At 37.5% G+C, this 14,626-nt stretch overlaps 2 protein-coding genes and 1 pseudogene across 3 annotated transcripts; all 3 read right to left on the bottom strand.

Annotated features, from left to right (window-relative positions):
- Positions 1-611: 611 nt before the first annotated feature.
- Positions 612-4,866, bottom strand: LOC145606600 (putative disease resistance protein RGA3; annotated as a pseudogene). Its single transcript, XR_014105393.1, has 4 exons — positions 2,324-4,866; positions 1,628-1,972; positions 1,301-1,410; positions 612-1,164 (listed from the first exon to the last, which is right to left on the bottom strand). The product of XR_014105393.1 is annotated as a putative disease resistance protein RGA3 (transcript).
- Positions 4,867-6,155: 1,289 nt separating this feature from the next.
- Positions 6,156-10,228, bottom strand: LOC145606599 (transketolase, chloroplastic-like). Its single transcript, XM_081662392.1, has 7 exons — positions 9,670-10,228; positions 8,830-8,920; positions 8,509-8,614; positions 8,128-8,410; positions 7,715-7,863; positions 7,487-7,640; positions 6,156-7,406 (listed from the first exon to the last, which is right to left on the bottom strand). Exons 1-7 carry the CDS (start codon positions 10,141-10,143, stop codon positions 6,447-6,449), a joined length of 2,217 nt encoding a protein of 738 aa, XP_081518518.1. The 5' UTR covers positions 10,144-10,228; the 3' UTR covers positions 6,156-6,446.
- A 1,320-nt stretch (positions 10,229-11,548) lies between these two features.
- Positions 11,549-13,552, bottom strand: LOC145608178 (small ribosomal subunit protein uS10y). Its single transcript, XM_081663787.1, has 4 exons — positions 13,418-13,552; positions 13,203-13,336; positions 12,274-12,387; positions 11,549-11,844 (listed from the first exon to the last, which is right to left on the bottom strand). Exons 2-4 carry the CDS (start codon positions 13,309-13,311, stop codon positions 11,702-11,704), a joined length of 366 nt encoding a protein of 121 aa, XP_081519913.1. The 5' UTR covers positions 13,312-13,336; positions 13,418-13,552; the 3' UTR covers positions 11,549-11,701.
- Between the last annotated feature and the right edge of the window lie 1,074 nt (positions 13,553-14,626).

The raw sequence follows: 14,626 nt of genomic DNA, 5'->3' as shown, positions 1-14,626 counted from the left end.
TCCTTAACCAACTAAGCCAGTCATAAACTATGTTATAAACATTAAAATAAATGTATATAATTGATAATCACAAGTTCTAAATTAACAACCGGTGCAACGCCCGCGCTACACACTAGTTACTCCATAATAAGAGGAAATTTCTGTGATTGCAATACTATATAATAACTTATCATGATCCTCTATAATATAATTAACTTCATTTGATTGTATTGTTTTGTTTTCCAAATTCACCTATTCTTCTGCGAGCATATATCACTATCTTCGCCCCTTGTGGTAGTAAATTAGAACTCAATTATTGTATACCATTCACCTCTATTTGATAATCACTTTTTTAAGAATAAAAGTCAAAGGGGAAAGAACACATTTTAGAAAAATACTTTAAAAAAAAAAAAAATTAATCAATCAATTATTTAGACCTTAAAATCTGTAGCCAAAAGTTATGTTTCTTCTTAGATTACACACTCATGGCAGTGAGGATGCGAAGGTGGGTATGAAATGCACAAGGCCAGTAGATGCATTGTCCCTGATGATCAACTTTCAAATGGTTTTATTTGATTGATTTAATCAGGAAAAAAAATATGGGTTGTCATCATTATTATTGGGAATCAAATCATATATATATCAAAGCAGGTTCACAGCAAAGAAATAGCCGCGCCTGATCCTATATACATTACAGTCAGTCATCAGTTGCCTATAATGATGCAAAAGAAGAACATATATAAGGATCTACATGAAACAAACCAAAGCAGGTTCATTTTTTGTTCATAAAAGAGAAAACAATCAACCATCTTTCAAAAGATTCAACTGTTACAATTCTTAAGAGCCAAAATACAGAGAAAAATGTTAAAATGTGACTAAGAACAGCAATGAATGGAATGTGACTAAGAACAGCAACCCCTCAGAAAAATTCACCTGCTATTTTAGTAATAAAAGTTCTGATGTAGCGTTCTTCATGGCAAGTCATCCTCTTTCAAGGGTCGGAGGAAGACAGGCAGTCTGAGTCATTTTTAACCTCCAACAGTCCAACTACATTTGTTTGATAGTATGGGAATTTCTTTACTTCCCCCCTCTACTCTTAAGCGTGACAACTGAGGTAGAAAATTTACAGCAGACTTGCCATCAATTGATCAGGTTTGTATACATAAGCAAGCGTTGTCCAGATTCCTTTAATGAACAAATAAACAAGATTACTTCAGAGACAATTTAGAATACTAAATTATAATAATAAAGAGATGGATCAGCTGAAAACAGTGCCTAATAGTTGAAGGTAGACAGAAAGACCAATGAGCTGGATTCTTACCTGAATATTGTTTGTGTTCAGGATCAAGCTGTATGCAGAATGCATTAGTCATCTGGTCATTCAGGCTGTTATCAGCAAGACTCTGAAGCCTATTATTATTCTAGTAGTTCCTGAGATACAGAAATCTTATGTTAAGTGAATGAAATTACTGGATGTATCTAGTCAAATAAACAGAAATCTCGTATTTTCCAAAAGATCAACACTTGGTTTTTTCAGCTGTAACTTTGTGAAGGGACAGGAAACCAATGCAAAGAACGCTGAGTACTTTATGTAACAAATTAATAAAAATGAATATAAATACTGTAAATAGTTGGTGCAATGACTTACAATTTGAGGGATGTGTTGAATTTTAGGACGGTCCTCTCCAACAGGTTCTTTGCATCTTATAAATAGGTCCGGGCATTTATATATGGAAAGTCTCTGGAGGGAGGTGAGTGTCCGCATTGCTTCTGGTATTGATTTGAGGGCACCACAGTACGTTATGTCCAGGCTTTGAAGAGAAGACAAACTGCTTATCCATTCTGGGAGGGCTGTCAAGTAGAAACAGTAGTCAATGTTGAGGGCTTTGAGGGAGGTCAAGTACTGCATCCCCTTTGGCAAACTAGTCCTTTGGATGTTTTCTAAATACAAGGAGCGGAGGCTTTGAGGAAAAGATTTCCAAAGCATCATGTTGTCATCATCTTCTTCTTCTTCATACACGTCGGAGCCGTAGAGAAGGCTCTCTAATCTAATTTCCTTCAAAGCACTGAAATGCTGCAAACCTGTTCCTCCAGCCAGCCTGTTCAGTCTATTTATATCGTCAATAAATAGCCTTTGCAAAGAAGATGCGCAACTCTGAAATGTCTCTCCAATTTCTGATTCATTCTCTCTCTTCTGATCTCCTCCTCCTGTTATCCGGAGAGTTTTAAGACTATTTGTGGGCACTAATTTCAAAATACTAGCATTGTCGGTGTGCAGGTACCGTAATTTGACACTGACAGAAGTATCATCATCTGCTGTTTTTAAAATTTGGAAATTTTTAATATTTATCAAGGTCAGCTTATCAAGGTTTGGACAATGAAGAATTAACGTCAGGTTTGGGCAATTGGAGATATGTAATTCGGATACAGAGGGAAATCTCCACCTGGAATTCAAGCCGTGATTATCATCAGCTGATGGCTCCTCCTTCCACCAACCCTTCAATTTATCCATTTTGTGAAAACTAAGTATTTGAAGGGAAGGGAAGAATGTTGCTAATTCTGCAGTTGTTGCTTCATCGTCATTGCTTACGCTTCCTCTTGTATTCTCCATGTACTCCAAGCTATGCAAAGAATGAAGTTCCAGTGATTTCAGATGAGGCAGTTTACTTAGCACTGGCATCTCCATCAAGTTAAAACATCCATCAAACGTGATATTGACAAGACGCGATAAGGAAACTGCCCAGTTACTCTCTGTTCTCCCCCACATTGGAATTGTTGCACCCCTGTAATTGTACAAGCGAAACCCCTTGAGATTTGAAGGTGGCTCCAGGACTTCCAACACAGCTTCATGTCTCCTCACTACACGCTGAAAATCAGTAAAACAGATATCGACGCTGGTGAGATATTTCATGCTCTTCAGATACCCTCCCTCTACCCCGTTATTCATGCCTTCCACTTTTCTATTAATATAATATTCACCGATTTCAATCTGGATGGATCCCTTTAAGTTGATGAGAGGTTTTAGGGCTTTCAGCTCGTCAACATCACTTGAATTTCTTTTACCCACCACAAAGTATGTAAGCACTCTAAGACTACTTAGCTTATCCAAGCCTGAAGGCATACCACTTAGGTTAATATCAGAAAGTAAATCCAAATGCCAAAGGTTAACCAGTTTGCTAAAATCTTTTGGCAACTCCCTTAACATATGATAGCAATCGCGTAAATTCAATGTCTGCAGATTATGCAGCCTTGTAATTGCATCAGGAAGTATCTCCAAACAAAAATTTTGAGACAGGTCAAGAAACCTTAAATGCAACAGCTTGCCTATTGAATCAGGCAAGAATTGAATGCCCGATTTTGACAAATCAAGCGCCCTTAGGCACAACCACTTGTCAATCAGAGTATCCACTGGAAACTCTTTACTCACTGTGCAAATGTATGAACGAATCTTATTGCTACATGAAGAGATCATTTTTGAACATAATATATCACCATCATATCGTATATGACGTATTTTATCACCCATTTTATCCGTCATAGAAGTGACTACACGGACCTCCTCCCTCCCCACTTCTTTAGCGACATCATGCATCAAATCATGGATCTTGATTGATTCTATATCACCGTAATCGTTCTTTTTGACATCTTGAAAGAAACATCTCCGTAACAAAATTACAAAATGTTCCTCCGCAGCATCATCTATACTTTGACCTCCTTCTAATGGCACTATGTATCCTTGTGCCATCCAAAGTTCAATCAATTCATTCTTCTCTATTACGTGATCCTTGGGAAACACTGCACAATAACTGAAACAACTCTTCAACGAGGATTCTAGATTGTGGTAGCTGAGCATTAATATAGACATAATCCTATTATTGCCTTCACCATTTGTTGCTAGTCCGCTCTGTTCAAACGACTCCCACTTTCGTATGTCTTGCCCAAACAAAAGACTTCCTACCACCTTTATAGCTAAAGGAACGCTATGACACTTTGCAACAATCTTCTTCCCAATCTCAACGAACTCACCATGACTTTCTTGGTTACATCCACTGCTAAATGCCGACATCTTAAACAACTTCCACGAATCCTCTTGAGATAACCCTTGTAATTTATAGGCATTCTCATCCCCTATTATAGCTGCTGTAGTCTCTGAACGTGTAGTTATCACAATCCTACTCCCCCCTTGACCCAACATCAAGAACTTCTTCAAAGCAAGCCAATTCTCACGGTCCTCGTTCCATACATCATCAAGAACAAGGAAGAACTTTTTTCCTCGTAATTGATCTTGAAATCGGTTTTGCACCAATTCCATTGTAGAGCTACCATCAATCTTACAATGAGTAACCAACTCAATAATCTTACAAAGGATTGTTTTCACATCAAATATCTCCCCATCTTGATCAGAGACACAAACCCATAACCTCAAATCCGGAAACTCATTCTTTATCTTATCATCATTAAACACAAGTTGAGCAAGAGCGGTTTTTCCCAACCCTCCCATTCCCACTATAGTCAGGAAACAAAAATCTTCCTTCACACTAGGATTTACTAACATATCTATGATCGTCTCCTTATCCTTATCCCTCCCAATAATATCATCCGCGTGTAAATACGAACAAGTTTCCTCCCTTCTCCTACAAATAGGTTTATAGTCAACTTTAAACCCAAACTTAGTGTGCCTATCAACTATATCATCTAACTGCTTCTTAATCTCCTTAACCTTACAAGACATCTTGTAAGCTTGACTCATCTTCTTTTTCTTAGAAGAAAAGAAACGACGCACCTTTTCAGAGAACTTACCACCTTTGTTGGCATTGCCATCGATCTGTTTCAGCTCAGCCAGAGTAAGGAACTCATCGAACAAGTCGTCGGCATCATAAACAACATCCTTGAGGTCCTCGATGTAGCCTCGTTCTGCCTTGGTGAGCTCTCGCTTGGACTCGGCATCAAGGAGCACATTCTTGATGGTGGTTACAGTTTTGTGAAGGTCTTCAAGATCAGATTTGTAACCCCACATATCACATATCTCTTGAATGATCTCACTGCTAATCACTTCTATGAGTTTCGCAGCAAGTGAAACTCCGAGTTCAGCCATTGGGTTTTGGTAGAGTTTTCAGAGGGAATAAAGAACAGATGATGGAGTGGACAGTGGAGAAAGATAGTAAGAGTAATGGTGACTAAGGCTTACTCCCTCTATTTTAGCTAGGGTTGTTCAACGGTTCAAGACCGAAAATTAAAATTTTAAGACTCGAAGATCGGACCGGTTTTGCTTGGACCGGACGTCCAGATCTGGACTTAAATTGAACAGTTAGGAAATTTTTTAATAGAAAGGAGCATAGGGAGGAGCAGTATAGAAAGGAGCATAGTGAGTTACATTAAACAAAAAAAAATTCAGTCTGTTTTTCAATATGTGTTTGCCCCATACTTCCATAAAGATGAAATCACATCAGTTTTTTTAATTTGTATTTACAAAAATTGAATCATACAACTACATATTTAACCAATATAATAGAAAGGAGCATAGGAAGTTACATTTGTTTTATACCCAAGAATTGATGATTATGCCCCCCATTTGTTTTACATGGCCTAGGTTATGGTTTCTAAAAGACATGTCATGTGCACATGTAACCTGCCTAATAAAATTCAAATACTCAGATGGGGTCTTTTGCTCAAAAACCCTCCCTAATGTGAAACTAAAAACGAAAGTATATTTCTTTTATATTATTTGCAACATTTAGACATTTTCTACTCATATTTATAAAACGGAGCTAGTATATGGAGTTTATCATACTCGTAGTTGAGATAATTTACTACACTGACATCCTAATTGCTGTTTAGAAATAAGTACATAGTACGTTGTAGAAACTAAGAGTACTGATTAAGACTTCTCCAAAATTACTCTGTATTAATTAGTGAGGAGTCTGAAGACCTTGTCAAAACTCAGAAGTCACTGCAAAAACCAGGGTATTTATGAAGTTCTTGGCACAAGAAGTTTCTCAAGTACAAGATAAAATAAAAAGAACATAAGATTCTAACATTAATATGAAGTGATTTTAGTAAGGAATTACTGTGATGCACATCAACAAACCACACATATATCATAGAAAGAAACGAGGTTGAATAAGCAGCCATACCTCAAGAAAACAAGTCCTTATTGAATGGGAAGAGAAAACTGCTTCACATAATCGGCATCACTGTCATTGTTCCTTATTAGAAATATGTTGTCCATACTTTGACATTGAATGCCAGATTTAAATACAAATCAACAAACATTCTTACTGTAAGAAGCCTTAGAAATTCATCTAGACAAATGGAACGATCAAATCCACTTTCTTTACAGTAACTATATTTTTTTTTTCGATTTTACTGTAATACAGTACTCACTAGATTGACCAGGGAGCCTTGTCTACTTGATCAGTTAACAAAAATGGAAAACAGGAGGCAAAAAGAATCTGCAGCACCGTGGCCTAACAAACTGATTTTGCCGCTTCAATAACTGCCTCGGCTGTGATTCCATACTCCTTGTATATCCTTCCTGCTGGTGCACTAGCTCCAAACTTGTCAATACCGATGGCCTTCCCCTTTGATCCCACAATCTTGTGCCATCCGAAGGTTGATCCTGCCTCAATGCTTACTCTTGCTGTAACATCTGCAGGAAGGACACTCTCCTTGTATTCATCAGATTGCTGTTCAAACAATTCCCAAGACACAAACGATACAACTCTGACAGATTTTCCTTCTTTTCTTAGCTCGTCACCAGCTTTGGCAGCAATTTCCAGCTCTGAACCAGTTCCAATCAGAATAACATCAGGCTTGTTGCCAGAAGAGTTGTCTGAGATGGTGTACCCTCCCTTTGCAACTCCTTCAATCGATGTTCCTGGCAAGTTAGGAAGCTTTTGCCTAGAAAGAGCAAGAATGGATGGTGTCTTTCTGTTTTCAACAGCAACCTTGTATGAACCAGCAGTCTCGTTACCATCAGCTGGGCGGAGCATTAGGATGTTGGGCATGGCACGGAAACTTGCCAAGTGCTCGATGGGTTGATGGGTGGGTCCATCTTCTCCAAGCCCAATAGAGTCGTGGGTCATAACATAGATGACTCCAGATTCTGACAAGGCAGAGATCCTCATTGCTCCTCTCATGTAGTCAGTGAACACAAAGAAGGTAGCACAGTAAGGGATTAGCCCTGGGCTGTGAAGGGCAATTCCATTGCAAATGGCTCCCATTCCATGCTCTCTAACACCAAAACGAACATTTCTTTCTTCCGGTGTGTCCTTTTGGAAGTCTCCGAACATTTTTAGTAAGGTCATGTTTGAAGATGCAAGATCTGCACTACCACCAAGAAGTCCTGGAAGAACCTTTGCAAGGGCGTTTAAGCATTGCTGCGACAGGTTTCTGGTTGCATCACCTGGGGTCTCAGGTGTGTAAGTCTGCAAAAAGAAAGTAAACAATTCTATGAGTACTCTAGCAATTTGGCTTAAGAATAAAAGATGATTAAGTAGCTACTCACAGGAAGAGCTTTCTCCCAACCAGCAGGCAATTCACCGGTAATGATTGACTTGAACTCAGCTGCTTCTGTAGGATACTTCTTCTCATACTCTGCAAACTTGGAAGTCCACTCAGCTTCCAAGGAGGCTCCCTCAGGGGTATGGCGGCTCCAGTGCCTGCAGAATCAGGAAATTATAAGTTGGATAGCAATAATAAAACAACAGGTGTGACATGCCATCGTGTTGCTTACTTCTTCACTTCCTCTGGAACGTGGAATGGCTCGTAAGGCCATCCAAGATTCTGCCTTGTAGCCTCAACTTCCTTAGAACCCAATGCACTTCCGTGCACACTGTATGAGTTTGACTTGTTGGGAGACCCAAAACCAATGGTGGTGGTAACCTGCAAATACAAAAAGGTTGAATCATCTGTCTCAAATATTCCTACAAAACACAAAACAAATGCTACTACACCCTCAATTGTATATGAGAAAATAGTATTTAACTCATAGGATTGAAAAAAAGCCGGTTATTAGTCCAGTGGCTAAAACAGTGAAATTTTTCACATATGAACGAATGCAGTAGTATCATGCAAGATGCAACACACTACACACCAGGCATAGCAAGCAAAGCCTTAAAAAGTTGAAATTAACAGAAAGGAGAAGACCTTGATCAAAGTGGGTTTGTCCTTGACAGACTGAGCTTCCTTGATAGCAGCACGAATTTCATCGTAACCAGTGTTACCATTCTTCACCCAAATAACATGCCAGCCAAGGGCCTCAAACCTCAAATCAACATTCTCAGTGAAAGCAATGGCGGTGTCACCATCAATAGAAATGTGATTATCATCATAGAGGGCAATCAATTTTCCAAGCCCCCAGTGACCAGCAAGCGAGCAAGCTTCCTGGGCAATTCCTTCCATCTGGCAACCATCACCAAGAATGCAGTATCTGAAAGTTGAAAGATTATAAGTAAAATTATACATGCAGAAGTAATCTGAACAGAATCAAAAGCACAAATTAGCAGAGCATAAAAAGAAAGGCTTTACGTGTAATGATCAACGATTTCAGCATCAGGTTTGTTGAATCGAGCAGCCAGATGCTTCTCTGCAAGAGCCAAACCAACAGCATTGGCTATACCCTGACCAAGTGGCCCTGCATAATGTAAAATGCAATGAGTTTACCAACAGCATTAGCATTAACTAATTCATCAATAGTGATGAACCTTTTAGGGGTTAAAAAGGGGGTTGTATTGAGATTATTTGTAAAAGTTAATAACAGCAATCAACAAGATCTGTTCATCGGTGTTATAAACATGAGTTTCACTCATTGATAGTATATTTCATTAAACAAATTAAGAAGAGGCCAACCAGTTGTAACTTCAACTCCAGGTGTCTCGAAATTCTCTGGATGTCCGGGAATTCTGCTACCCCATTGGCGGAAAGTCTTCAAATCCTCTTCCTGTTACAGAGTTCATATTATGTACTAACAGTCAGAACACACTTGTACATGACTATATGAATCATAGGTTTATGGGGCTGATTAAAAACATACTTTCTCTGTTCCATATAAACTATCATGCAATATATTGTCAGGCAAGTAATAATGCATGTACAACCATAAAATCTAAACTAATAAATAATAGTGAATTTATATTATCAAGGGAGCATCAAGTAGCCAAAATGACCCTTCTGACTTTCTAATAATAGACAAATTACTGGTAATTAAACTGATTAGTCAAAATGAGTAAATTCTCACATCCCACCAAGCTTATGGTTCAGCCTTTCCCTAATTTATCAATTAAATAAGCTACTTCATCAGTGCAAAATTACTAAATACTACATATATGATTTAAATTCCAAGATTAAAAAATAAAAAGCATAATTTAAGATAAACCAAAATACAAGTACATGATCATAACCCCAAACCTCCCAAGGAGGTCATGATGTAGAGTTTTATCACTTAGACATGCTTAGCAAGATTTTAGTCACATCATCCCAACTCTATGATTAAGGATATGACATAATATTACAAAACGACCCTTCATAGTATTTGTTACATTTCTATCATCAGATCACATAATTAGTAGCATGATGGAAAATTAATTATGAAACAATCATTTTAAAAGTACATACAGCTTCTTATACAAAAAATTAGCAAAATTAACAATATAGGAGAAAATCAAATTAAATTATAGGCAGAGGACTAACCAAGACACTGTCATAGCCTGCAAGGTGAAGAAGAGCATACTGAAGCATACAACCATGACCAGCAGATAGAACAAAGCGGTCACGGTTAAACCAATACGGGTTCTTCGGGTTATACCTCATGATCTCATCATACAATATATGTCCCATTGGAGCACATCCCATAGGCAAACCCGGGTGACCAGAGTTTGCCTTTTCAACAGCATCAATAGCCAAGAACCTAATGGTATTGACAGACTTTTCGACAAGTTGATCAGTGTCTGTCGACTCCAACGCTTCCACAGCTGCAGCCCTCACAACGATTGCACGAGGCGCAGCACGCCTCCTCCTAGAGGAGGATGACTTAAGGAGCACTCCATTGACCTTAGAGGTTGTAGGGACAATTAGGGAGGATGTAGGAGTGGTTGTAAGGTGTGTTTTCGGGTGCGAAAGGAGTGTTTGATGAGATAGTGTGCTAAGAGAAGAAGAAGCTGCCATTGATATTGGTTTTGGATAAAGAAAATGGCAATCTTACTTCTTTCTCTCTTGTTAGAAGATGGGATAAAAGAGTGGAAGATGAGAGTGTTAGTTTGTTGGAGAGGAGAGTATTATGAGAGGATGAGGAGAAAGAAGTGGGGTCCATTAAATCTTGTTTTGAATTATGAATGGCCGTTGATAGGAGGAGGAATAATGGCCGTTGGATTAGGGAATGGGTAAATCTTAGACGTTGGTTGTGGGTAGGAAATGATAGGCTTGGTTTTTATTTTGGAAAAGTTTTAAGAAAAAATCTTTATTTTTACAAGGGAAAGAAAAAAAATCAAGGCAAGAGAAATAGCCAACCACGAATAGTTGATCATAACAAGGAATCATAAAGGTGAATATGCCTCATCCCATACCGTTTTACAAGTGGAATATCTAGGAAATAATTCATGGTATATTGGTATGTGAATGTCGTATGTGCGTCAAAACATAGGGAATTTAAGCATAGGATAATACGAAATTTTACCTGACCCTGAAACAGGGGTGACAACCAGACGTCTTTGCAATTGAAACATGATAAAACGTATTAGTTCATTTCAATCTTTGTATGTTGGATTTATGAGAGGCAAGCCACAGCCATTAGAGACAAATCTTTATACTAGTTTATATTCAACGATGAATATGCAAGTCTTTTCATGGTTTTCAGTTAGTATTCGTTACAATTGTGTGCGAGTGTTGGTGTGTGTGTGTGTGTGGGAGGGGGGGGGGGGGGTGGTTAAGAAGCATAACGACTTCAGCCTATAATATGCGCAATAGCAAACTCTCTTCAGTACAATTCCTATACAAATGGATGGATTTGAACTGTTGCTAAAGCATCCATCTTTAGGATTTTAGAATCTGTGCTTGTTAATAAAACATTACAGTTCTTTACTGTCAAACTAATACTTCGTACTACCAATTTCAAGTCAATTCAGTTCAATCTTTCGATCAAAATATTAACATTTGTATCAAGTATCATTTGTTGATTCTTATCTCCGCTGTACTGCCAAAAGCCTAAACAAAGTTCAAGGTTTTTAAACTTACTTCATAATCGCTCAAGTGTAGCACGAGTTAAACAGTAACATTAAAACAAAATTTATGTAACAATGAAGTTATCCCATCCAAAACAGAAGCCGCTCCTACAGCATCATATAATCATCTTAGTCTTACAAGAAGTAAATGAAAATCCAACTCATTTGATGTCTCAGCTCCTCAGAAGAACACAAACAACTGAACAAGTGCTTAGTTTAGATATCATACAACACAAGCCACTTCAGAGTAACCAACAAAATTTTGATATTGATAATGTAGCCATACTTAAATGGGAGAGTTCTATAGATAAAGCATTACCAAGATAAAGCATTACCAAATAACGCATGTTCAATGCCTTCAAAAACATGATAAGATTGATAACATTAATAACTAAATGAAAATATCTCTTCAAACAAACAATTCAGTTATCTCCAAAATCCCGAGTAAGATGGCACCACTATATATGAAGACAACTAACAAAAGCCCTAAAGCATAAGCAGAACATCTAAGAGTCTGCAATTGTAACCTCAACCTCGACACCAGGTTCAATGGTGATAGATGTAATCTGCTTGACCACATCTGGTGAGCTGAAGAGGTCGATGACTCTCTTGTGGACACGTAACTCAAATCTGTCCCAGGTGTTGGTTCCTGCAAGATAAACCAAGGCAAATTTGAAATCATAGACAGAAAATGTGCTAAAAACAACATCCAATAAGGATTCAACAGGTATATAGACAGCATCACACTAAAATTCCTTCAAAACATCTACCTCCCAATTGACAAGTCATACGTAGTATTTATAAGAAGAATCTATGTGTTACAATCACAAAAGTTAAATCGTTTCACAGACTGAATTAAAATCACAGATTACAAGAAGATTTCATCTAAACAAGAAACTAGAATGATGTTATCAAGGGAGAGTAAGCAGAGAAAGACCTCTCATATTCAATAATGTAAGCAAGAATTTTCCAAAACATTCCAACAACATCAAAAATATCAAATCATCCATTACAATTATTATCTATGAAGTCCTGAAAGTAAAAATTATAGGATTTAGTTATAAGATTTGATACATACCTTCACCACAAGGGGTTTTCCTTGTTGTAATCTTCAGAACCTTGGTGGGCATCCTTACTGGTCCCTTGACTCTAAGACGCTTGTCCTTGGCACCACGTACAAGATCAGCACACACTGTTCAACATGTCAAGTCATGCAAAATCAAATTTAGATACAATTAACTCAATGTAAGCAATTTCTAATACTGAAAGTGAACTCAACAATCATAGAACGGCAATGACTCAAACACGCAGCTGCTACTAATTCACAGCTTTAAGAGCACTGGCAAATTACAATTCAAATGAAGATACATCACTATAGCAAAGTCTAGGGTCATCCGTCTCAAGTAGACATCAAATGCCTCACTTCTAAATTTTTTCAGTTCCCTCTCAAAAAGTTTGTTCAATTACAATTTCCAAATATAGTGCTAAATTAAGCGTGACGATAAACATATTATACCCAAATCTGAAGTAAACTTACAAAACTAGTCGATCAAGTTAATCGATAGATGCAATGCAGGTAATTCTTTGTACTCATTTCAAACGTTATGGCTTCAGATCATCTTCATCATGATATTATCGTTTCGGTAAAATAATTCCAATCAACACAACACAAAATCACATGTTTACCCAAAGATAATACCAAATTTCCTTCGATAACTACTTACTACCCATAAATATTCAAAATTTCATCATTACATTATAACCCAAATGAACAATCTCATCAAATTTATCTATATAACATACTACTATAAAACCCATAAAATTCAACTACTACCTAATTAATAAATGACATCAAATTCATTCAATTATACAAGCAATGAAAACCATAAGCTAAACCCTAAATCACCGCAGCTTAAACACTGATAATAATCAACAAAGCAATAAACTTGATAACAATAACTGGAACAAATTCATAAAACCCAAATCAAAAACCAAAAAAAAGAATACCTTTCTCGAGATTCTTAACATTCTTGGAAGAAAGAGTGATTCTGATCTTGTGGGTGGGCTCAGGGGCTTCCTCCAAACCAGGCTTCGTGGGTTTCATTGGGTACGCCATTTTTGCTGCAACCTTTGCTGTTAACCTACATATAATTAGCATTAATTAGGATGAATTTTCCATAGAAATACGATGATTAGCTTACAGAAGAGAGAGAAAAGAGTACCTGAGTGAGGCTGAGAGAGGAGAGAGAAAGAGGAAGACCTAGGTTGTGCGACGGCAAAGGCAAATGGAGAGCAAAGTAAAGAAGAAAGGGTTTGTATAAATGTCACTACCAATAAAACCCTAGGTTTTCTATTTTGGGCCGACTTTTTTTTATTTTGGTTTATGGTGGGATGTCTATTGGGCTTTCCTATTGAAAGGCTTCTACTATCTTTTGGTTAATGTGAGAATCTATACTTACTCCCTCCGTTTTTAAATACTTGCTCAATTTCTCCCTACTCCCTAATATACGCATGACACTTGTTGATTTATTACTAATTTAAGCTTTAAAATAAAATATGAAAATCTCATTGTCCCGAATGAATAAATTATCCACGCTTTTTGGGAAATTTTTAATGTTACGGGCCCGGTGGCGAAAATTCTTGAAATCCTAAGGGATACATCTTACAATTAATGACATTTGGAACCATATATGACCATTATAGGTTGTCAAAAATGTCTGTGGTAGTTTCAGTTCATGAAATCGGTGCAATTTTCGAACGGGTAAATTGATCGTTTTAAGGCAAATTGGATGATTCCACTCACCCAATTGGACTGCCAGAGGGTATTAGGGACCATAGTAAACATCACCGTAATTTTTATTTCCCGGCGAAAAAAGGTCCAAAATTTCCAAAATTAAAAGCTATTATCCACGCTTTTTGAGGAATTTTTTATGTTACGTGGCTCGGTGGCGAAAAGTCTTGAGACCCTAGAGAATACATCTTAGGGTCATATAATGGCATTTGGAACCATATATGACCATTATAGATTTATAGGTTGTCAAAAATGTCTGTGGTAGGCTTCAGTTCACGAAATTGGTGCAAGTTTCGAACGGGTTAATTGATCGTTTTAAGGAAAACTGGATGATTCCACCCACCCAATTGGACTCCCGAAGGGTATTAGGGACTATGGTAAACATCTCGACAATTTTTGTTTCCGGGCGAAAAATGGTCAAAAAATTCTAAAATTGAAGGCTATTAACCACGCTTTTTGAGGAATTTTTGATGTTATGTGGCCCGGTGGCGAAAAGTCTTGAAACCGTAAGGGATACATCTTAAGGTCAAATAACAACGTTTGAAACCATATATAACCATTATAGGTTGTCAAAAATGTCTGTGATAGGCTTCAGGTCACGAAATCGGTCCAAGTTTCAAACGGGTTAATTAATCGTTTT

This window comes from Chenopodium album, chromosome 23, assembly GCF_948465745.1.
Source record: "Chenopodium album chromosome 23, dcCheAlbu1.1, whole genome shotgun sequence".
In the NCBI taxonomy this organism is placed as follows: Eukaryota; Viridiplantae; Streptophyta; class Magnoliopsida; order Caryophyllales; family Amaranthaceae; genus Chenopodium; species Chenopodium album.
The sequence above is the reverse complement of the archived record's forward strand: the minus strand, read 5'-3'. Positions and strand labels throughout refer to the sequence as shown.